The 22,147-nt window shown below is 32.3% G+C and overlaps 3 protein-coding genes across 3 annotated transcripts; all 3 read right to left on the reverse strand.

Moving 5' to 3' along the window:
• Positions 1–24: 24 nt before the first annotated feature.
• LOC105795263 (phytyl ester synthase 1, chloroplastic) lies at positions 25–4,847 on the reverse strand. Its single transcript, XM_012624808.2, has 13 exons — positions 4,116–4,847; positions 3,983–4,034; positions 2,909–2,964; positions 2,624–2,782; positions 2,427–2,531; positions 2,229–2,335; positions 1,966–2,087; positions 1,771–1,879; positions 1,522–1,655; positions 1,074–1,443; positions 810–923; positions 638–723; positions 25–523 (listed from the first exon to the last, which is right to left on the reverse strand). The coding sequence occupies exons 1-13, from the start codon at positions 4,522–4,524 to the stop codon at positions 223–225; spliced, it is 2,124 nt and encodes a 707-aa protein (XP_012480262.1). The 5' UTR covers positions 4,525–4,847; the 3' UTR covers positions 25–222.
• A 4,998-nt stretch (positions 4,848–9,845) lies between these two features.
• LOC105795264 (probable carboxylesterase 12) lies at positions 9,846–11,029 on the reverse strand. Its single transcript, XM_012624809.2, has one exon. It carries the CDS (start codon positions 10,984–10,986, stop codon positions 10,066–10,068), a length of 921 nt encoding a protein of 306 aa, XP_012480263.1. The 5' UTR covers positions 10,987–11,029; the 3' UTR covers positions 9,846–10,065.
• Positions 11,030–18,703: 7,674 nt separating this feature from the next.
• LOC105795265 (probable inactive receptor kinase At2g26730) lies at positions 18,704–21,868 on the reverse strand. The gene is made up of 3 exons (XM_052627808.1): positions 21,264–21,868; positions 20,003–20,600; positions 18,704–18,930 (listed from the first exon to the last, which is right to left on the reverse strand). The coding sequence occupies exons 1-2, from the start codon at positions 21,760–21,762 to the stop codon at positions 20,053–20,055; spliced, it is 1,047 nt and encodes a 348-aa protein (XP_052483768.1). The 5' UTR covers positions 21,763–21,868; the 3' UTR covers positions 18,704–18,930; positions 20,003–20,052.
• Between the last annotated feature and the right edge of the window lie 279 nt (positions 21,869–22,147).

Below are 22,147 nucleotides of genomic sequence, written 5' to 3' on the forward strand. Positions count from 1 at the left end.
AAAAAAAAGTGTCAAACTCGAATATTAAATAATTTAATAATTAAGAAAAAAATATTACATTTTCTTCTTTGATTTTCATAGTTTCTTATTTTCCTTTTGTATTTTTAACTGTGTAAATATTACGTCATAATATTAGCAATGGCCTATATTACATAAACTATGCAGAATGTCAGCCTCATAAAAGAATCAAAGATGCATATGCTTTGAGTCATTTTCTTCCCTTCAAGGCTTGAATGCTGGAACTTGATCTACAGAAGAATAAAGCGCACCATAGATCGTCCGATCGATTATACTCCGATATGGATCCTCCTCTCGCTTCTTCAACAAGTAATCTATACATTGTTCAACTTCTGACTTTACCTGCAAATACAAATCATTTGCATCTTGTCTGTTCTTCGTCAAATCCTCCCTTCCTTTCAACTTTATCGGTTTTCCGAACAGATAGTAAAACCGTCCTGGGATCTTTGGTAACATCCCTGGGATAAAGAGCTGTTGGTTTCCGACCTCTCCATCTGTTTCATCCCTACAAATCAGAGAATGTAACTGCAAATAAGCAAGCTTCTTGTTGTTGTTGTTCCTAATGTAACTTAATACACACTCATACGGGAAACCGAAACCGAAATATACGGGTAATGACCTTATTCTTATACCATCCCGAATGGATTCTTTTATTCTCTCGTTAATCACGGGGATTTTCATCCAGTCGTTGTAGTCGAGAACCAACTGCAATGGAAGATTAAAGTAAGAACAACGATATTAAGCTGTTTTTCGATCGGATACGAAGTAAAACATGAAGCAGAAAAACTTACTTCTGCTATATCATCTTCTCCTACAGTTCCAAAAGGTACAATTGTGGCCCCGAATCGTGCTGCCATTCGTACAAATTCGGGTTGTTCTGGCCAAAATAATTTGTATTCTTCACCCTGCAATGATAAAAGACACTATTTCCTAAGAATTTATGTCGGAAATATTGGCACGAAAAAGCAATATGTCATAAGAAAATGGAAAGTAAACACGAAGTCCTCTTGATATTCTAGGTTCCGATATAGTGCCCGAACTATGGACGGTCTGACCTTATAATGGAGGGCCTCGCGGGCGCCGCCGGGATAAAGAAGAACATGGGATTTCGTAGACAGAGCTTTGAACAGATAATTTGCTGTTACGGGCAATGCACCCATAACTTTAACCCAATCAGAGAAAGCAAATTCATTGGACGAACTTTGAAGCTTCCCCCAAAACAATTCCGGATGTGCAATTCCGCGGACCATAATCTTCTTCTCTCGTAAGAACGCTTCAATAAGGCAAGAAAGTTCGAGTCCCATTAACATATGGTAACCAACTAACAACACCGGACCTTCATTTGGAACCCCTGCAAGCCCCTGCACTATTTTTCCGTCTTCCATGGTCGAGAACATTGCCGAACCGGAAGCAAATCGTATGTACCTGCAATTTTGAGTGGCAGTAAGTATGAGCCAAAATTGGTGAAGTGATGCATACAATACATTGCTTGGTGGGAATTACCCGGCTACTTCATCGAATGCATATTTGAATTCCGACATGCTGGGAGGCACAAAATCCGCGATAAAATCGTGCTTCTTGGAGTGCCGGTATTTGCAAGTACCTTTAATGATAGTCAGTAGATTCAAGCTATCTTCCTGTAGCACAGTAAAAACATGCATGAATATCCAAAACCAATGAGAACCATTTTTCGATCGAAACAGGCCTAAGTGCCCCTCTGTCGATTCATTAACTACACATATGCTTAAGTACCAGTAAAAGGGTATGTCCGTTGTCCTTGAAGCGACGGACTTTGCAATTCGATAATGAATTCATGAGACGTTGAGCTTCATCTCGACTAGGAAGCATATTATCCTTGTCACTGAAATGCAGAGACGTTTAAACAATTCACCAAAATACAGAAGATTCAGAAACAATAAGAGATGGCATGATGGAGAGAATAAAGACCTTGCAAGCACTAGTACTTCGGCTTTAATAGCATGGAGACGCGAATTCGTATAAGCAGAAGCTGTTTTGAGCAACTTCAGCTTCCAAACGAGAGTCTCCTTTGGTATAATATTGGCCATACCCTGAAAAGTCAAGGAAAACCAACATTACAGGTTAACAGCCAACACGGAACTCGAACCAAACCATGTTACTCGGACTTGGACAGCCAGCAAATGCAAATAACAAAACACAATGCATCATAACCAACCGAGAACAGTTCTTACAGAAAGAAGAGGAAGCAAAGCAGTGAGGTTGCCGGACAACTGTTCGATTTTCTGCAAAGGCGAAAGCCTACCTTCGATACCAACAGTTGCCATTTTCACTGGTTCACCTTTAAAAAACAGAAGTAGCAGTACTAGAACAAACTTACCTTTGTTATAAACCGAATAAATAAATAAAGCACACCAATAGTAAAGACATACCCATTACAAGGCTCAAAAGATAGGGGATGGTAACATGGAGTCCATCCGGGAAAGCTTCCAATATCGGGAACAACGGTTGTAACTGTGACCTGCCAAATGATGTAGCTAAAATGAATGGTAAAGAAAAAGTATCAGCCAATTATGGAATTTCAGCAACCTGAATTCGTAAAATAAGTAAAGGTTTTAAAAAGGCACACCAGGGTTAGCTAATATCAAAACCAAGTCTATGGTTGGATTCCGAGCAGCAACAGCAAGCGCTAAACATCCTCCAAACGAATCGCCCACCAAATAGATTGGTGTATTCGGACGGTAAGCGTGCTCGAGCCTTATTGCTTCTTCAACAAGTTTCACCAGCTCTTCAAAATGCATAAAAAATACCATGAACAATCAACTATCGCAGTTAAAAGGATTCAAATTTATAGAGAAAAGAAAGCAAATAAGCAATCATATGCTGTTCTCAAGGCATGTATCAGCATTGAAACCTTCGAATGGTGTTCGATCTTGGACAGGAATATGAAGGCATTGAACTTTAAAAACCCTGCATTCAACAAAAATCTTCAATATAAATTGTTACTTTCAAGTTTCAAATGAACAACTCTTACTATATATATATATAAACATGACAATAAATCAGTATACTATGAGCTAATCAGCAGGAAAAACTTTTATGGCATATATTGTTCGACTCTTCATTTTTCTTGAAGCATCCAAACGTGTTTGGTATCTGTATCAGGAGCATATATAAAGATGGGTGCGAGATATGACCCTCTAGAAACTTACCATATACATGGAAAAACATAGAAAAAAATTGGACATATATCGGACATGCACGCCAAATTCAGGCAACTAGTTTATTGGGCACATGGAAAGGAAATATAAATGCCACCAAGGAAGCTATAGAGCTGGTTTTCCTCTAGTGTACTTGAAGAATCCAGACAATGTGTTCGATATTGGGAACATATACAAACATGGGTCGGGATATGACAGTCCAACAACTTTGTATATACACAGAAGCGTAGGAATAATTTGAATATATCCATGTTGGACATATATCTGACACTCAACGCCAAATTCATTGGCCATGTTGAAAGGAAATATAAATGCCACCAAGAAGGCTATAGAGCTGATTTCCCTCTAGTGTGCTTGAAGCATCCAGACAACGTGTTCGATATCGGGAACAGATACAAACATGGGTACAGGATATGACCCACCAAAAACTTACCATATACATGGAAAAAATAGAAAAAAATCGAACATATCCATGTTGGACATATATCCAACACTTGCACCAAATTCAAGCAACATAGTTTATTGGCCACATGGAAAGGAAATATAAATGCCGATAAGGAGGCAATAGAGCTGATTTGCATCTAGTGTACTTGAAGAATCCAGACGACGTGTTCGATATCGGAAACATATACAAACATGGGAACAGAATATGACCCTCCAAAAACTTACCATATACATGAAAATGCATAGAGAAAACTGAATATCAACCAAAGTAATCAGGTAAATAGACACAAGTGATATATATAGGGAAGGATAATACAACTTACTTGCCAAGAGCTTTATGGTGCAAAATGAGGCCCATACCAACACCATCAAGCCCTGCAATTACATCAAGTAACAAAATGAAGTTCCCATTATACACAGTCAAAACATCAAACAAAAAGAGGGCAACAAATTTACCAGGTAAAAACAGAAGGAGAGGAGAATCATTTATAGGCTGACCACATTCAACAGGACAAAACCACCTAGGTGGTCCACCATCAGGCTTGATCATCTCCTCAGCTGCAATAAGATAATCTTTCACAGTCTTTGTTCCATAACCATCATCCCACAACACTTCAAGTTCTTCACAAACCCTTTTTTTCACCATTTTTTGTTCAATCCTAGGCTTTAACCTCCCATTCCCACCATTAAGAAATGACCCTTTTTTCTCCTTCTCCTCCATTACAGAACCAGCACCACCATTCACTGAATACACTGACAAATTATCATCACCACTAACTAATCTTTCAGCTCTAAAACGAGGCTTCAACTTTGGGTTAATCCCAAAACAAGGCGAAACCCTGAAAGTAAGTATAGCAGATGCCATTGATTCCCCTCACACCCTTTGGCTAAACACAGATATTTGAACAACTTTATACACAACTAGAAACAGTATTCAAAATCATTAATACCCCATTTTCAAGAATAAAATAGACTGAAAAAAGAACCGTAAATAAACCACAAGTAGAGTACAAGGATGAAATTTGGTGTGAACCCAGATTAGTGAAACAAGGCTCACAGCTTCTCAAAAACACAATACTATATTTCTAGAATTTTTTGTGAAGATCAAGCAATGAAACAAATACTGAAATTGACAGTGTTTTAATGGCAAATAATAATTTAAAACCAACTCAGAAGAAAAAGAGAAAAAAGGGAATTTAGTTTTGGATTTTATGGATGTGTACTTTCCATGCTTGTGGCTGTAGAGTAGCCAACGACCCTATGAATTTTTTTTTAACTGGTAATAATTCTTACTGAATTTGGCGGTTGTTTTTAGGTTAATTTTTGTTATTAGTCCTTGTATTTTTAAAAGTTTTGTTTTTAATCCTTATACTTTAATTTGTTCGTTTTCAGTCTTGTACTTTTCGAATTTTAAAATCTCAATCATCATCAAATGATAACTGTTAAATTAATTGAATTAAGCTCTGCTATTTTCAAAATAAATATATTATCATATGTAATGTAATGTTAGTTTATTATTTCCACATATTACTTACTAAAAATATAATTAATAGGTTAATGATGGTCATTTATTTCAAGACTGGAATTTTAAATTTTGAAAAGTATAGGAATTTAGAATGATTTAATTGGAGAAATTGAACAAATCTACAATTATACATACAAGACAATACTAATATTCAAATTTAACCAAATCGATTCAAATGTTACTGTTTAGGTTGGAACTAAAATTTCAAAAATTAAAAGTAGAAGGACTAAATCGACCAACTCAAAAAATAAAGTAACTCAATTTTATCAAGTTAAAGTATAGAGACTAAATCCACAACATAAAACGCAGGACTAATAACAAATTTTAACCATATTTTAAGGGTTAAATTTTCATAACTGAGATATACATGTAAAAGAGACGGCAGGTATTTATTTTTAATTTAATATTTTAGATTATTTTTCTTTTATTAAAATTTAAATTTTAGATAAAATAACACATTTTTTAAGGTTTACATAGTATGTATTATATATAAATTTTATATAGGGTAAATTACAAAAGTAGTCACTTTTGTTTGACTCAGATTACATTTTAGTCACTTATGTTTGAAATGTTACGTTTTAGTCACTTGCGTTAACGTTTTGTTACGAAGTGGTCACTCTACCGTTAAACTCCGTTACCTCCTTAATGACAGTCCTAAGTGGCAGTCCAAATGGGTTTCAAATGCCAACTTGGGTGTCTAGTTACTGGATGAAAATAAGTTTTTAATTAAATAAATTTAATTTGGACTGTCACGTGCAACATCCAAGTTAGCATTTAAAGCCCATTTGGACTGTCACATAAGACCGTCGTTAGGGAGGTAACGGAGCTTGACGGTAGAATGACTACTTTGTAACAAAACAATAACATAAGTGACTAAAACGTAACATTTCAAATATAAGTGATTAAAATATAATCTGAGACAAACAAAAGTGACTATTTTTGTAGTTTACCCTTTTATGTAATATAAATTACATAGTATATAAAATAAAAATATATTATAAAATATAAAATGGGTAGGGTTAAGCTCTGATTTTAAACATTGAAATTCAAATTCAAATTATATTTTAAATTATCTTATTTCTTTCTAAACTCATTATTCGAGTCTTATACTTTTATCCACACCTTCTCATATTTCAAGCCGACTTCCGATTTGGAAAAATAATTCACCCCATGAACAAGCTTAATTGATGGTTAGGATTGTCCATAAATAGAATTAAGCCAAATCGAATCTAGACACAAATTTACCTATGCTTGAATTGACACAAGTCTATTTTATTGAGTAAAGCAAGCTGTCCGACTTATGGACAGGTCTAGTATTGTTTGTGGCGTTCGATCACTCGACAATTGCAGTTGCCAGTGGCAATATCAGACAGTACGTGGCAGATTTTCAGTGACGTAGCCCAGAGTCTACCGTTGAAGCAACCACTTATTGTGTGATCATAAGTGATTTGAAGCAAATATCTTCTGGAAAAAGTTCCATTTAATTATAAAATGATCGCGACAGCATGTGAAAAATAATATTCTGAAACAAAAAAAAAGAAGAGAGAGAGTAAATTATCCTAAAAGTTATTAAATTATTAAAAAATTTATGTTTTTGTTATATAATTTTAAAAAGTTATAAAATAGTCACTAAATTATTCAAAAAAAATTATTTAAGTCATTGAGTTGTTAATTTTTTTTTTTAATTTGGAATGTGGGTTTTAAGCGACGACTCGACAATTGGTATAGTGGATTAATACCCATCGATGAGTAGAACATATCTTAGATCCAAGCCTATCTGACAGTCAACATCAAAGATCAACAAAAAGATCTATTTAGATTTTGGTTCGTGGATTTGTGACGTTTAAAGTTATTTCGTAAAAGAAAATGAACTATAGAGGAGAATAAGAATGGAAGCTTTCGATTGATGCAGGTGATGCAAATAACAATGGACATATAACAACAATTTTAGCAGACCAGTGGCTTAAATGAAATCTTTTGAATAGTTCAAAAATCGTTTTATAACTTTTTGAAGTTAAGTGATCAAAATGTATATTTATTAATAACTTAGTGAACTTGGGTGTAATTTGTCACAATTGCTGTTGACTTGTTAGTGAAAAAAACGCAAATATAAAATGTTTTTTTCAAATATATCACGTTATTTATATTTAGGTCTATTTATGATTTTAGTCCCTCTATTAAAATTTAAGATTTAATCCCTCCACTTAATTTGATCATTTACTTTCATAGTACAAATACCAAAATTAAAATTTGACCATTATTATACAATATGAAAAAAAGCAAAGAATTTTGACATATTGCTGGCATCTACCCCTTAATTTCATTGAAGTCACTGGGATATTAAAATCATTGTTGTCACCGTCTGCATCAATCAAAAGCTCTCATTTCCATTCTCTTCTACAGTTCGGTTTTATTTTCATGAAACAACTTTAAACCTCACGAATCTACAAACAAAATCTAAACAGCTTTCTTCTCTAATCTCCGATACTGACTATTAGATTGACTTGGATCAAAGGTATGTTTTTTCTACTCGTCAATGTGTGCTAATTAGACCTGATCATAGGTCGGGTCAATGCAAAATTTTAGGCCCATTTTCTAGGCCCGGGCCCAACCAAAAAAATGTGCCTAAAATTTTGCCCAAGTCTGACCCAGATAAAAATGCAACTCGAGCCTAGATTGACCCGAACCGCCCGTATTAAATTTTTATATTTTTTATATAAAAACAATTTTAAAAAATATAATACATCAAATACACTAAAAATATTAAAATAAATATTTCTCAATAATTGAAAATACATTAAAAATTATACTTAAATAACACTAAGATAATTGTTACTTAGCAAGCAAATACCTTCAAAATAGTAGCAAAATTAATAATAAAACAAGAGTTATGCAATATCTAAACAATAACAACAAAATAGTAACAATGTAATAGTAAAATGGCAGCCAAGATAGCAACAAAACAGTAGCAAATAGCAAAAAAAAAAAAATTAGGCAGATTCGAGCCGGCCTCGAGCCAAAAAATTCTTACCTGATGTCCGATCTGTTTAGAAAATGGGCCTTATTTTTTTTGTCCAAGCCCATTTTCCCCCTACATTTTTGCCTAAGCACTCCCACTTTAATACTTGGCCGAGTGGCCTCACCTATGATCAGGTTTAATACTAATCCACCATAACGATCATTAAATCGTCACTTGGAGTTCGCTAGCTTAAATTAAAAAGAACTTAATAGCCCATTGAACTAAATAAAAAACTTTCGAATAGTTTAATGGATTAAATAAAAGCTTTCGAATTTTATAATAATCATTTTATAACTTTTTAAAATTAATTGACCAAAAATAAATTTATTAATAGTTTATTAATTTTGGGCGTGATTTACCTTTTTAAAATTGGAGAAGAAAACCGTCACATAAGATGACGGATTGTTCACGTGATTCATACCATGCTTGACACGTGGTTAGAGAGCTCTTTACTTTGATTGAAATGTACTATAGATTCCTATACTCTTCACAAATTTAAAATTTAGATCTAATTATTAAGCAGTTAATTTTTATTAAATTTATTGATTTAACATTTTAAAATAAATAAAATACTCACTTAGTAGCAATGTACCTAAAAAATGACGTTGTAATGAACTTAAATTTAACAAATAATATTAATAATGTTAACAATTGAATCTAAAATTTAAAATCTGAAAAGTAAAGATACTAATTTTTTAAAAATACAAATATAAGAACTAAATTATAAATTTACGAAAAATATATAGACTTACCACATTTTCCTTTTTTTTTTTAGTTATTGGGAGGACCACATGTGGCAGTGACAGCAAAGAAAAGTTGAAATTATGCTTATGTATGCCTATGGCTAGAGAGGGCTCTTTTTCATTTGGCGATGTATATGAATTTCGTAATTTTTTCAATTTCATCCTTTAAATTTTCGTTTCATTTTGTTAAACTAAACATACCATTAAATTCAAAAAATTTAGGCAAAATGAGGCCAAACTAGAGGTACTAAAGGTATTCCCCATTGACCCCTCCAGTTTGATTAATTAGGCCAGCTTTAGGCAGGTTTGAATCATTTGAACTCATCGGATCAAGCTCGGGTCTAATTTTTTTTAAGAAATCGAGTCTTGACTCGTCTCATCAGCACTTCTAAAATAAATTAAATATTTTAACATTTGGGTTAATGCATTGTTTTGGATTTGAACTTGGTAACTATTCTCACATCAGACTTAAACTTTATTTTTTTTGTCTAAGTTAATGCCTCACCACATTGGGACCTCAACTTTTTTTTGTTCAAATTAGCCCCTAATATTGTGATATATCCTTAAAAAGAGTCGGGGAACAAAAGTCAAGTCACAATGCGAGAATAATTACTTAATTCAAATCTCAATGTCGAAACAATTGCGAAGTTCAAAGATTAAATTGGACAAAAAAAATTCAAATCTCTCTATAGAAAAAAAATTTCAGGTTCAATTCCTAAAAAGTGCATTACCCCTTAAACATGTTGCTCTAAAATAGACAAAACTCGAAAAACCTATCTATTCCATATAATATCTAATTAGAAAATATGGACTAAATCTATATTTATATGCATGGTACAATACTGGTAATTGAATTTAATCAAATGGGTTTAATTGCTACTATTTGGTTAGGACTAAAATTTTAAAATTTGAAAAGTAGAATGACTAAAATTGATCAAATTAAAGTAATGGACCAAATCCACAACTTTCACAAGTATAAAGACTAATAGCAGGATTTAGCCAATAATTAAAACACACAAAAAAGAAATCCTGCTAATGGCGCTTTTATTTCAACAATGCAGGCTCTAAAAGTTGGCCATTTTACAATTTGATCCTTGGGGAATTTCAAGTTTCAAAGCTTCAAAGATTCAGAAATGAAGAAACTCGATCCATCAACTCAGCAGCTTTCTCACAATCTGGTTTAAACAAATAAAAAACATGCACTTCCCCTTCAATCTCCACCATTTCTATAACCCCATTCCACCCACTTTTCTTCACCGTTTCATAGTAACTCACACCCCTTTCTCTTAGAAAATCCTTCTCTGCAACACAGATCAGTATCCTTTTGCAGACCAGACCAGCAGCCAGCTCTTTACTGGCGATACAAGCCGGGTTCAACCTCGGGTCATTGGGACCTTTGCTTGAAGGGAAAATGAACGATATAAGTTCATCAGGCTCGTCGTTCATGAAAAACGGGTTCATCAAAAGCAACCCGGAGAATTTGAGTCGGATTTGGTCGTCTCCGGCGGATTTCATTATCATGTTGTGAGCGATGTTGGCTCCGGCGCTGTCGCCCGCTAAGAACACTTTATCGAAGTCGGCGTTTTCGTTGAGCCATGGCTCGGGACCGTTCCTTTCAATGTGGGAAGCGATCCAGTTGATTGCATCCCAAGCGTCGTCGTACGCGGCGGGGAGGTTGTGCTCCGGAGCTTTCCTGTACTGTACGGAAACGGCTATTACGTTGGCTTTGGCGACGAGGGAAGTGAGGTAGTTGTGGTAAGTGGGGGAGAAAGGGGACTCGATGCAAAACGCGCCGCCGTGGATGTAGATGAGGAGCGGGAGTTTGGCGGTGGGGTCTGAGGTTTTGGGGAGGAAAATACGAGCTGACGACAGGGGAGGCACCAGTGCGTCTTTAGACCGAACGCCGGTTTTGGGATCGTCGGACGGTGGGACCGTTACAATTTGCCGGAGTCTCTCGGCGCGTCCGTCTTTGTAAAGTTGGAACATGGGATATGAAGGGAAGAATACACGGGCAATTTCTGGGTTACTGCTTGAAGCCATTTTAGAAGAAGATACTAAATTAACCTCTCAAAATTAAAGAAAAAGACTCGTATATATATATATATATATATAGATATGCATACACATACTCTCTCTTTTTTTCATTTATTTCTATTTACCTAACAAAAAAACCTATCCCACCAAACATCTTTAAAACTATTATTCAATTTATGGATTGTGTCTTAACTTGATTAGTATTGAAATTGACGTCAACTTAAAAAATATAAATTCAAGTACATTAAAATATATTATCCTCTGATTTATAAATTGAAAAGTAATTATGATTATTCTAAGCATTAAATTATCGGTCCAATCAGAATTTTTAATATGTCGTATGTTTTAGGTAAATCCTTAATGCCATAGTTATTGGCTCAACTAACCAAGAAACAATATTAATATGACAATGATGTCATGGCAGGGAAGGGATTATCTGGGTTTGGACTAGAAATTTGATGTCAATAAAGAGATAAGCAATGTAAGTCATTTACCACTATAACAATGATTAGTGTTTTAATAATTGGATTAATAATTAAATTGATTAAACCACCAACTTTCAATTCGACGGTCAATTCAATAATAATTAAATATATAATTTTCAAATTTTTATTTATTCTGAACTATTCACTGAAAGATTAATTTAAATTTTTTATTTAAATTAATATATCAATTAATTTTAATCTAATCGATCAGTCCAATTCAATTTACATAATAAAATAATATCAATATACATTTATTTTATTTTATTTTGTAATTTTCTTTCATCATACCAACTATAAACCTAATTTGGTTGGAATAATTTTTAAAGATTTTGGAAAAAGAAAATTAAAGAAGTCTTTGATTAGTTGTAGCTAGGCGTAGGGAGTCAAACTTTTGGTGCTTGTTATTTTGTTTTGATGAACAAATACATGGGTCGATGTAAAATTTTAGTTCTATTTTTTAGGTTTGGATCTAATTTGGCTTGAAAAGGTGCTTAAAATTCTACCTAAGTTCGTCCCAGATTAAAAATACTAAGTCTGAGCTCGACTTGATCAGACCGTATTAATTTTTTATAGATTATTTTTTATACAAAAACAGATTTAGAAAATATAAAACATCAAATGCACTAAAAATATTAAAATAAATGTTTTCTAACAAATTAAAAATAAATTAAAAAAGTCTTTATACTTAAATAACATTAAGATAGTTGTAACTTAACAAGCAAACGCCTCTAGAATAGTAACAAAATTAACAATAAAATAAGAGGTATATAAAATACAAATGAATAACAATAAAATAGTAGCAATATAATAACGAAATAATAATAAAATAGTAATAAAACAGCTAATTCAGATTGGATCGGGCCCAAATAAAAAAAAATCCTACTCAAAATTCAACTTATTTAAAGAACGAACACTATTTTTTATCCAAACTTATTTTTAAAAATTATATTTTGACTCATTTTTCAAACTAGGCTTAGTAATTGGTAGACCTGTCCATGGGCCGGGCGGCCCGGCCCGGCCCGGCCCGACGGCCCGCCCGAAATATGGGAGGGTTCGGGTAAAAATATCTTTTTTATTTTTATTTTTTAATTTTAAAATACTTTAAAAATATTTTTTTATTTTAAAATTTTTTTGTGTTTATTAAAAATCAGGCCGGTCTGGACCGGGCTTGGGCTTATTATTTTTTCCCGGGCCAGGCCTAGGTAAAATTTTAGGCCCATATTTCGGGCCGGGCCTAAGAGTCGGGCCAAAATTTTTTCTTGGGCCCGGCCCGGCCCATGGACAGGTCTAGTAATTGGTGTTTGATTCCATTATATTTGCATGCATTTATGACGAATAAGTACCATCTATCGTGGCAAATTAATAGCCAAAGGCACTCCACTTGTCTCATTCGATATTCGTCCCTCATTCGGACCTATGTGCATGCATGTCATCACTTCATTCTTTAAAAAAAAAATTATAATCTCTTTATATTTTTCTTTTATCTTTTCAAATATTTTATATAAATTCTTTAAAAAATTCTTTAAAAAATTCATGTCATAAAATAATTCAATCTTAAAGTATCACATCATCGCTTTTAAACAAAACCCAAGTTCAAAGATTAAAGTGGAAAAAGTTATCATGTTTCGAGACTAATATGGACAAAAAATATTCTAAGACCAAAAATAATTACCAAATTCAAGTACTAAATGTTGTTTTATATTTTCTATTTTTACAAATAAAATATATTCTAGCCCAAACAGTTTTAAAAATTAACACTTGATTTCTTAGTATTTGGATTTGTTTTCTATTTTTAGATTATAAAATAATAATTAAATTTTAGTTTTGGTGTATGTTAAAATTTAGAAATTAATCTATACAATTTCTTTTACATAGTTTGGTAATCCATTTTTATAATTTCTTTAGTTAGTAAAAATAGTTATTAGTGTTAACTAATTCGGTTGAAATGTTGTAGTCATTTCTTTAAGAACATTATTTCAAAAAAAAAAATTATGAAATTATGAAAATTTTCATATTAGCATTTTTTTTAATTTCAAATGTCACGCCAGTGAATTTGTAACAGCTCGATTTTGGGTCTAGATGGAACAGTGGTTTTTGGACGATAAATCCGACGAGGAAAAAAAATGTAATGGCCTGAATTTTCAGAGGTGTCGGAACGATGATTCGAGATCACTAAATTCGACAAATGAGTAGAAAATATTATTAATTTAGTGAGTATAAGTTAAATGTGAAGTTAGGAAAATTTTTGAAATAGTGAATAGTGCACTAGAAATAAATATTAAAATAATTAGAATAAAAAAACAGGGTATCGAGACCTCAGAGATTTTAAATTGAGCCATAAGTATTTTTATAAATATTTATGGAGTGTTAAAAAGTTAGTATTAAAGTTTCGTTAAGAAATTTTAAAGTTTCGATAATTAATTGAACAAAAAGGACTAAATTGTAACAAATGCAAAATTATGGGAAATGATTAAATAGCTTAAATGATAAAAGGAAGAGGGCTTCAAAGGCAAATAGACCCAATGTCTATTTGGGCTGGACGGCAAAGGCATGAAAATCAGCAACAAAGTAAGGAGAATTAAGGGCAAAATTGGAATATTACAAAATTTACTTAATAAAGTTAGGACCAAAGTGAAATTATCTAGATTTCTCTTTATTTTTCTGCATTCTCATCAGCAAAAACACCATAGAAGGGTTTCCTTAAGCTGGTTATTCCTATTTTTACTGCAGGTAAGTTCAATTCTTGATTATTTCTTGAAATTTTGGTGTTTTTGTGACTTTTACAACTAGGCCCACTTGTTGAATTCATTAGTTTTTGATTTTATGAAAGAAGTTGAAAGTTGCTATGAATATGTGCTGGAAGTATATGATGATTTAGCATGGAATTAGAGCTTTAAATTGTTCATATGCTGATTTTATTGAAAGAATTGAATAGAAAGTGAATGTTTGGAACCTAATAGTAAGTTTGAAGATAGAGTTATATGTGAAAATTCTGAATTTCAATAGTTGTGAAACAACTTATAATGTCTAGGTGAAGTATTAATTGAGAAAATTAGATTAATTTAGGGGTTAATTGAGAAAGGACCGAATTGTATAAACTGTGAAATTTGGGGCAAAATGGAAATCAACATTTTGCATTAAAGCAGTTTTGGACAGCAGCAGTAGTATAACTTTGAAAAATCACCAAAAATTATGCGAATTGAATTAGAGGGTGAATAAAATATGAAATTAAAGCTTACTGAGTCTAGTTTCTCATAGAAGAAACGGTGTAAGAAATGGAATTGTAAATCATGAGATATAATAAATTTTGTGAGACAATGTTAGAATGATTTGGGGTTCCCCTATTCTGACTTTGGAAAATCATAAAAAATTTAATAAAAATAATTATGAGTTATAATTTATATGTTTAGAATCCTTAATGAGTCTATTTTCAAAGGAAATAAACAGAAACATCATCCAAATTCTGTACAATTAGATAATTCATTTTTAGTGAAGAGTGGTCGGAACTGTCAGACATCGAAATAGGGGAAACTTTAAAGAATAAACTGTACTATTTGGATAAACCAAAAATTCTGAAAATTTTATGGTAAGAAGGTATGTAAGTCTAGTTTCAGGGAAAATTAACGGATCTTAATTTGGAGCTCTGTATCTCCAGATAAAAATAATTTAGTGACTCTGACTCGGATAAACAGCTTTGAATATACATGTGAGTGAATAGTGAAATTATAGCTAATGTTGTTTAAGTGTGTTATACACATTAAGGATGTGGAATGGAGAGGAGGAGGAGGAAAATTGGGAAATATATGAATGATTTGTGTATAATTGGTCATATGTTTGATTATAATTGATAAACGATGAAATAGAAATGATGCTTATATTTGTGCATTATTGGTCATTGTTTAAGCTCATGTGTGAAAATAAAGTTTCATAGTATGTGTGTATGGTATATTCGTTATATGATTTGGCATGAAATAATGTCATGAATGGTTTATGAATTAACACATGTTGGTAAGCCTGATACATGAATAAATGTTGTGCTCATCCATGCTTATAATGCTTATGTTATATGTGTATTTGGCTAACATATTTGGTGTATATGCTTAGGCTTTGGCCAAGTAGTGGCTAGATTATGCCAAGTTAAATTTATAAGTTATGCATTGAAATGGTTTATCGTGTGGTTAGTTCCAAAAAGAGTTATATTTAAATACACTAGCTTGCAAATATGGTTGAATGATATGTTTATATCTTGTGTGATGTGCATAGAAACAAGTGTGGAAAGATAATGAAATAGTAAATTCATATGGCTGAAATTTAATGGTTAAATGTTAATTTCATGAATTATATAATGTATGATGAAATGTATTTAGTGTTGAAATGAGAGTAAAATAAAAATGCGAAAATCGAACAAATGATCAAATTAAGCGGAACGCCGGATTTGAGTACTTCTGATCAAGAGATAAAGTGATAAGTGGTAGCTTTAGCTACATTTATCTGATCAAGTGACAAAGTGATAAGTGTTAACTTTAGCTACACTTATCTGATCAAGTGACAAAGTGATAAGTGGTAGCCTTAGCTACACTTATCTAATCAAGTGACAAAGTGATAAGTGGTAGCCTTAGCTACACTTATTTGATCAGGGACAAGTGATAAGTGATCATACGTAAGACTATAGTTATACTATGACAGAGTCAAAGTGAAGTACCCAATTTTCCGTAACCGTTCCCTAATTTAATTAAGGATGGTAAGTGACAAATGGGCTCAAATGAATTAAAGTAAATGGATAAGTGGTAGTGTATTTATACCAGGAGGATGTTGTTATTTAAGCTAAAGTGATATTTTCATTGCAAAATTGAGAATTTCATAAATGTGTTATTGAATGGTATAATCGATAAACGTTGAGTTAAATGGTAAATACGTATTAGTGTTGAACTTAATGTCATTGAATTGTATGTGAATTAAATGGAAATTGCTAGTGAATTGATTTAAATTGTGAGTATGAGAAGTTGCGAATTGAATGAAATGGAAATGAAACATTGAATTGCATGAGTATGTATCGGGTCTCGTAGGCCCTAATTATTATGATTATAATATTTTGAGGATATATTGTGAAAAGTTATAAAAGCATGTTAATTATTTTGAAAGTTTTAATTTAGATGAAATTTTATAACTCGGTTAAATACGTTTACAAGTGTATGTGTTTTGGTAATGCCTCGTACCCTATTCCGGTGTTAGATACGGGTAAGGGGTGTTACAAAATTTAACAGATAAAATTTAACAGTGATAAAATTTGACTTTAAATTTCAAATCTCGAAAAATAAAAAAAAATAAAATTTAGATGTACGAAGTGTATAGAGACTTTAAAAATATTTTTACTTTTAAATTTTTACTCTATAATTTTACCCAAACAAATAATTAGCCTAACACGAAATGTGAATTAGAAACTATACTAGTACGTATAAAGTGAATACCTTAAGGGCTTCTCTTTATTAAACACGTGACTCATCCAACTCCTTTCTTTTCTTTTTTTTCTTTTTGGTTAAATCATTATTTGGGGTCTAAACTTGACAATAATTCTCACATCAGGGCTTAAAATTTGTTTTGGTTCAAGTTAGACCATGAACTTGGTATTTGTTGGGGCCTAAACTAAGCAATTACTCCGACATTGGAGCTTAAACTTTTTTTATTCAAGTTAGTTCTTAAATTTGACAATTGTTCCCATATTTGAGCATAAACTTGGCAATTGTTTCCACATTTGGGCTGGGATTTTAGGGTTTTCAAGTAACTATCTAGGCCTAACTTGGACTAAAAAAGCTCAAGCCTCAATGTGAGCACAATTGCTAAGTTCAAGGACTAGGTTAGATAAAAAAAAGTTTAGGCCCTAATGTAGAAACAATTGTTAAGTTCATGGACTAACTTGGATAAAAAAAAGTTCAAGTTCCAATATGGAAATAATTACCAAGTTTAGACCCAAAAAGTGATTTAACCCTTTTTTAATTATTATACTTTAATTGTCTAATTTCAGCTTTGATTCATTTACTATGCTCACATTTGGAATTTAATTTTTATATTTTAGTTTTACATAATTTGGTCATATACTTTTACAATGAAATTAGTAGTCAACCCAAACAATTAACATTCTTAATTGTTTCAATTAAAATGATAGACGTTGTTTTTTCTTAAAACTCCTAACAGACACACACAATCTATTTTGACATGATAAGTTGGAATGTGTATTTTTAAGAAGAAATTTGCCTCAACATTTTAATCGGTACAATTAAGGGTGTCAACTATAAAAGTACGTAAACCAAACCATGTCAGATTAAAGACCATGTCAAATTAAAGTATAGATATTAAACCTTAAATTTAAACATAGTAGAGGACCATAACCATAATTTGACCAAAAACAATAAATGCCTAACATGGTCCTTTATCATTTGATTTAATAAATTTTTTAATAATTTTAAAATATTATTTTTAATTAAATTGATTCAAATTATTTGTTCATCTATAACAAACAAGTTGAGAGCTAGAGATAAGAAACTAATGAAGGGAGAAGGAGGAGAAGAAAGAGAAGGAGAAAGCTAAGGTTTTCAAGGGTGAGGGAGCCAATCCTTGGTTCCTCGTGCACTCAGGCTTATATAAAAGGGTCACCCATTGTCTTGTAGTGCAACATAGTTGACCATGTAGTGTCTTACAAGGTTGTGTGCACTTGGCTAGATGATAGGGTTGTTACAGGTCAGTTGTCGTCATATAGTGTACTATGTGTCTTCCTCTAACATTTTCATGCCTGAATCTGTACAAGGTTGTCATGCCTCAGTGGTACCTATGGAGGGTGCACAACAAGTAGTCCCCATGGAAGGTGCGTAACGGACTATTTCTAAGCTGATTTGGACAAAATGCATAGGAAGTCACCTATGGATCATCCTAAGCGAAGGGTCACTACGAATAGGCCCTAGCAGAGGGTTGGAAGGGATTGCCTCTAGCAGGTCGTCTACAAGTTGCCTCATGTATTGCCATGTGTCATGCTATATATGGGGGTATAACAACGTCATATTTGAAGTAATATTTAATGTTAAAACTAATAAATATGTTAGACAAAAGACTTGAATGATATAATACTAACACTTCAAAAATTTAATTAAAACATTTTAAATATAGAAATTTTATTAAAATTTATCTCATAATTTGAGAATGTTTTAAACAATCAACAAACTGTTTATTCATCAAGGATGAAAAACAAACAAAAAAAAGTTTCACCATTTTTTTTACTTTACTTCTTCATTTTATTTTTTTATAACATTTAGATACATGATAATGTATCCTTAGAACATAATTTGTCTTCTATCAGAGAAAAAACACCAACTACTTACCGTAAATATAGTTAATTTCGCATCAATTAAAAACTCCAGCTTGTACCAATCACATCAGTCCCTTCCTCCTTATTCTGATTGCATCAAACAGAACACTGTACATCGATTGGTGCATAGATAATGTTAAAATATATAATTACTAAAATCAACTTTAAATTTCAAATTCTTAATAGATTTAGGGTGAGTTTGGATGGGCGGTGCATTTATTTGCGGTTAGCGGTGGTGGTGAGATTAGATACTGTAGCGATAATGTAGCGTGAGACAAAAAGTAAGCTAAACGCAAAATATTAAAAAAAAGAGAAACTTATACAACAAATAAAGGGGGAAAAAAACAAAATCTTAAAAACTTAAACTTCATTTCAGCCCAGTTTGTTTAATATATGTGATTATTATATATATACACTAAATAATTTTTCAAAAAATATGTAACACCTTTTACTCAAGTAAACTCGAGCAACGAATGTTATATTTAACACTGAACAATTATTGATGATTTCAAGTATTTTTAAAATTGGACTTTTAACAATGATTTCAAGGTGTTATTATTCCTTAGAAACATAATTAGACTATTAATAAAGTTTAATATCATATAAAATTTATTTTGGGACTCATTTAATTCAAATGAAAATTTTCAACTATGGGTCCATATGTCTCAAGACAAAAGCTTATTGGGCTCAAGACATAGTCATGACACTGTAGAAGTTCAGTTTCGAAGTTGCCTTGTCCTAAGTCTCGAGACATGTGAACTGTGTCTTGAGACATAAAAACTTCGAAACTAAAAATCTATCATAACTGAGTCATGTCTCAAGACATAAGCCCCTTTGCCTCAAGACTTATACTCGTGTGTCTCGAGACAAGCCATTTTGAAGCTACACTTCTATGGTGTCATGGTTATGTCTCGAGACATACAGGTTTACAACTGAAAAGTTTTATTTGAATTAAATGAGACTCAAAAACAAATTTTATATGTGATTAATCTTTATTAATAATCTAATTATGTTTTTAAAGGTGTAATAAGGCCTTAAATTTATTTTTAAAAGTCCAATTTAAAAGTATTTAAAATCGTAAATACATGTTCAGTGTTAAATGTTTACTCGAGTAAAGGGTGTTGCAAAATATCAATAAATTTAAAATAATACATTAAAACAAATCAAGATTAATACGTACCAGTTTTAAAAAGAACAATGCGTCCAGCTGCCGATATGGTACTGACTAACTTACGATACTTGGATCCTGTGAACGACATCATCCATGGATGGCCTATCTCTTGGCTTACAAGACAAGCAACTCCAAGCAATTTCAATCATCTCCACCATGCTTTCATTCACTTCACTCCCCATCTTCGTATCGCATAAATTGTCTAATGCTGCTCCCTTTATTTTCTTCTCACGCAAGTAAGCGCTCAAGTTCGTCATCGAAGGCCTTTGCCCCGTGATTAGCTCTAACAACAAAATCCCAAAGCTGTAAACGTCGGATTTTTGTGTGAATGTTTTCTGATAATGGTACTTTAGCTCCGGCGCAACTCGACCTGGGTTTCGTTTGACGATCATTTCAAGAGGGACTAAGTACGGTGTTTCGTAGCTAGATAGGCACGCGGAGAAATCTACTCGGATTAGGATGTTAGAAGCTTTGATCACACCGCAAATGAGTGGTTCGCCATTTTTGGTTACTCGGCTGTGGATTAATGCCACCGCTTGGGCTGCATATAGTGCTATTTTTTTCCTTATTTCCCAGTTCAGTGGAGTGAACTGAACTCCTTCACTGCCTACTCATTTAAAATTGATAGAAAAATGTTAATTTAAACTCCAAAACATATTTTTAAAATTTAAAAAAATTATTTAATTGCTGACAAGGCATTCACGTGACACCTTGTGTGTATGCCACATCAGTAAAATTCATAAATATTAAAATTTTTATTTATTTTGAGATGATTTGATAAATAACGAAAATTTCAAAATTAAAAAAAATTAAAAATTAAATGGAATGCTAAAATCACTTTTTTTCATAGATTTAAAAGACAAAATAAATCATCATATTTTATATTAACGATTTTAGAAGTGAAAAAATAATATTTTACATTTAAAATAAAATCTAAAATATAATTTCACACAACAGTATACAAACATGTAACTATGATTATTTACTAAATATATTTATACATTCAAAACATTACTTGGAATGGTAAAATTTTAATAAGAGCCTTAAATTTTTGAAATTTTAAATAGATCCTCAATATTCAGTTTTGTTAGAATTAGATCTAACTATTGATCGATTTTATCAATCAAAACAAAAGTATTGAACTTATTTTTGAACAAACTATTTAAAATCATAATAATTTAATAGATTCAGACCATTCAAAATCAGTGATTTGATGTAAAAAAGCCATCACTCAAAGAGATGATGATGACTACGTAGAATCATAGTTTACCATGTAAAAGCTCCTCCAAGCTTCCCAAGATCAAATACTCGTACAAAATAAAAGCTTCGCCGCCGTACCAAAAGCTAAAAAGTATCGGCAACAACCAATCGTTCTTCATCCCGCCAAAGAAATTGATCCACAACTCCAGACCACTGGCATTCATAATCAGCCCTTCTCGAATCTTCCGAATCGTTATGATCGAACCGCATTGGAGAACAACCTTAAACAACGTCCCTAAAGTACCTTCGCCGAGCCTTGTTTTAGGGATTTGAGCTATTTCCGGTGGATCAAACTTCTCGGCAACCTTAATTTCACCAAATATTACTTTAAACGGAAGCGTGACCTTAACTTCCAGCAACGAAATCGGCGTCGTCGTGATCGTCGTCACTTTTCCGTCGCTGGATTTCGCCTTCTTTTTGTTAGCTCTGATGCATATTAAGACGGTGAAAGCAACGAGGAGTGCGAGCGTCAACGCTGTGTAAATTAACGCTAATCCGACAAGTTTCATGATTTGGGATAAAGATTAAGTGAAATTCATTTGGAATGGGAGTTTCTAAGATTTTTTTCTCCTTTTTTTCTTCATTTCTTCTTAGGTTTTTTCACCATAGACTTTGGGATCATCAAGCAGCCATACCGGACCTTAGACTGCCTTATTTCATATCTATAGGTGATGAAATTTCGGTTAAACCGAATTAATCGACTAAACCCATCTATTCGATTAATCGATAGTTAATCAATCTAATTCAGTCGGAAATTAGTTAATGATATTTTAGAGATTTGGTTATAGATTAATTTGGTTCAAAATTGGATAATTAATTGAATTAACTGAACTTAATAATTAATAATACAAATTATATGTAGTTTTAATTTAGTTAATTCGGATAATTCGATCA

The sequence above is a fragment of the Gossypium raimondii genome, chromosome 3, assembly GCF_025698545.1.
Source record: "Gossypium raimondii isolate GPD5lz chromosome 3, ASM2569854v1, whole genome shotgun sequence".
Taxonomy (NCBI): domain Eukaryota; kingdom Viridiplantae; phylum Streptophyta; class Magnoliopsida; order Malvales; family Malvaceae; genus Gossypium; species Gossypium raimondii.

What these genes read in the sequence shown, in the direction of transcription:
- LOC105795263 (XM_012624808.2), bottom strand. Translation starts at nt 4,524, where the DNA reads ATGGCATCTGCTATACTTACTTTCAGGGTTTCGCCTTGTTTTGGGATT. An exon ending in CTTTGCTTCCTCTTCTTTCT is followed by an intron (nt 2,088 to 2,228) that starts GTAAGAACTGTT and finishes TTGACTTTTCAG; the next exon opens with GGTATGGCCAATATTATACC. An exon ending in GAAGTACTAGTGCTTGCAAG is followed by an intron (nt 1,880 to 1,965) that starts GTCTTTATTCTC and finishes TCTGCATTTCAG; the next exon opens with TGACAAGGATAATATGCTTC.
- LOC105795264 (XM_012624809.2), bottom strand. Translation starts at nt 10,986, where the DNA reads ATGGCTTCAAGCAGTAACCCAGAAATTGCCCGTGTATTCTTCCCTTCA.
- LOC105795265 (XM_052627808.1), bottom strand. Translation starts at nt 21,762, where the DNA reads ATGAAACTTGTCGGATTAGCGTTAATTTACACAGCGTTGACGCTCGCA. An exon ending in CTTGGAGGAGCTTTTACATG is followed by an intron (nt 20,601 to 21,263) that starts GTAAACTATGAT and finishes TTAAATGAGTAG; the next exon opens with GCAGTGAAGGAGTTCAGTTC.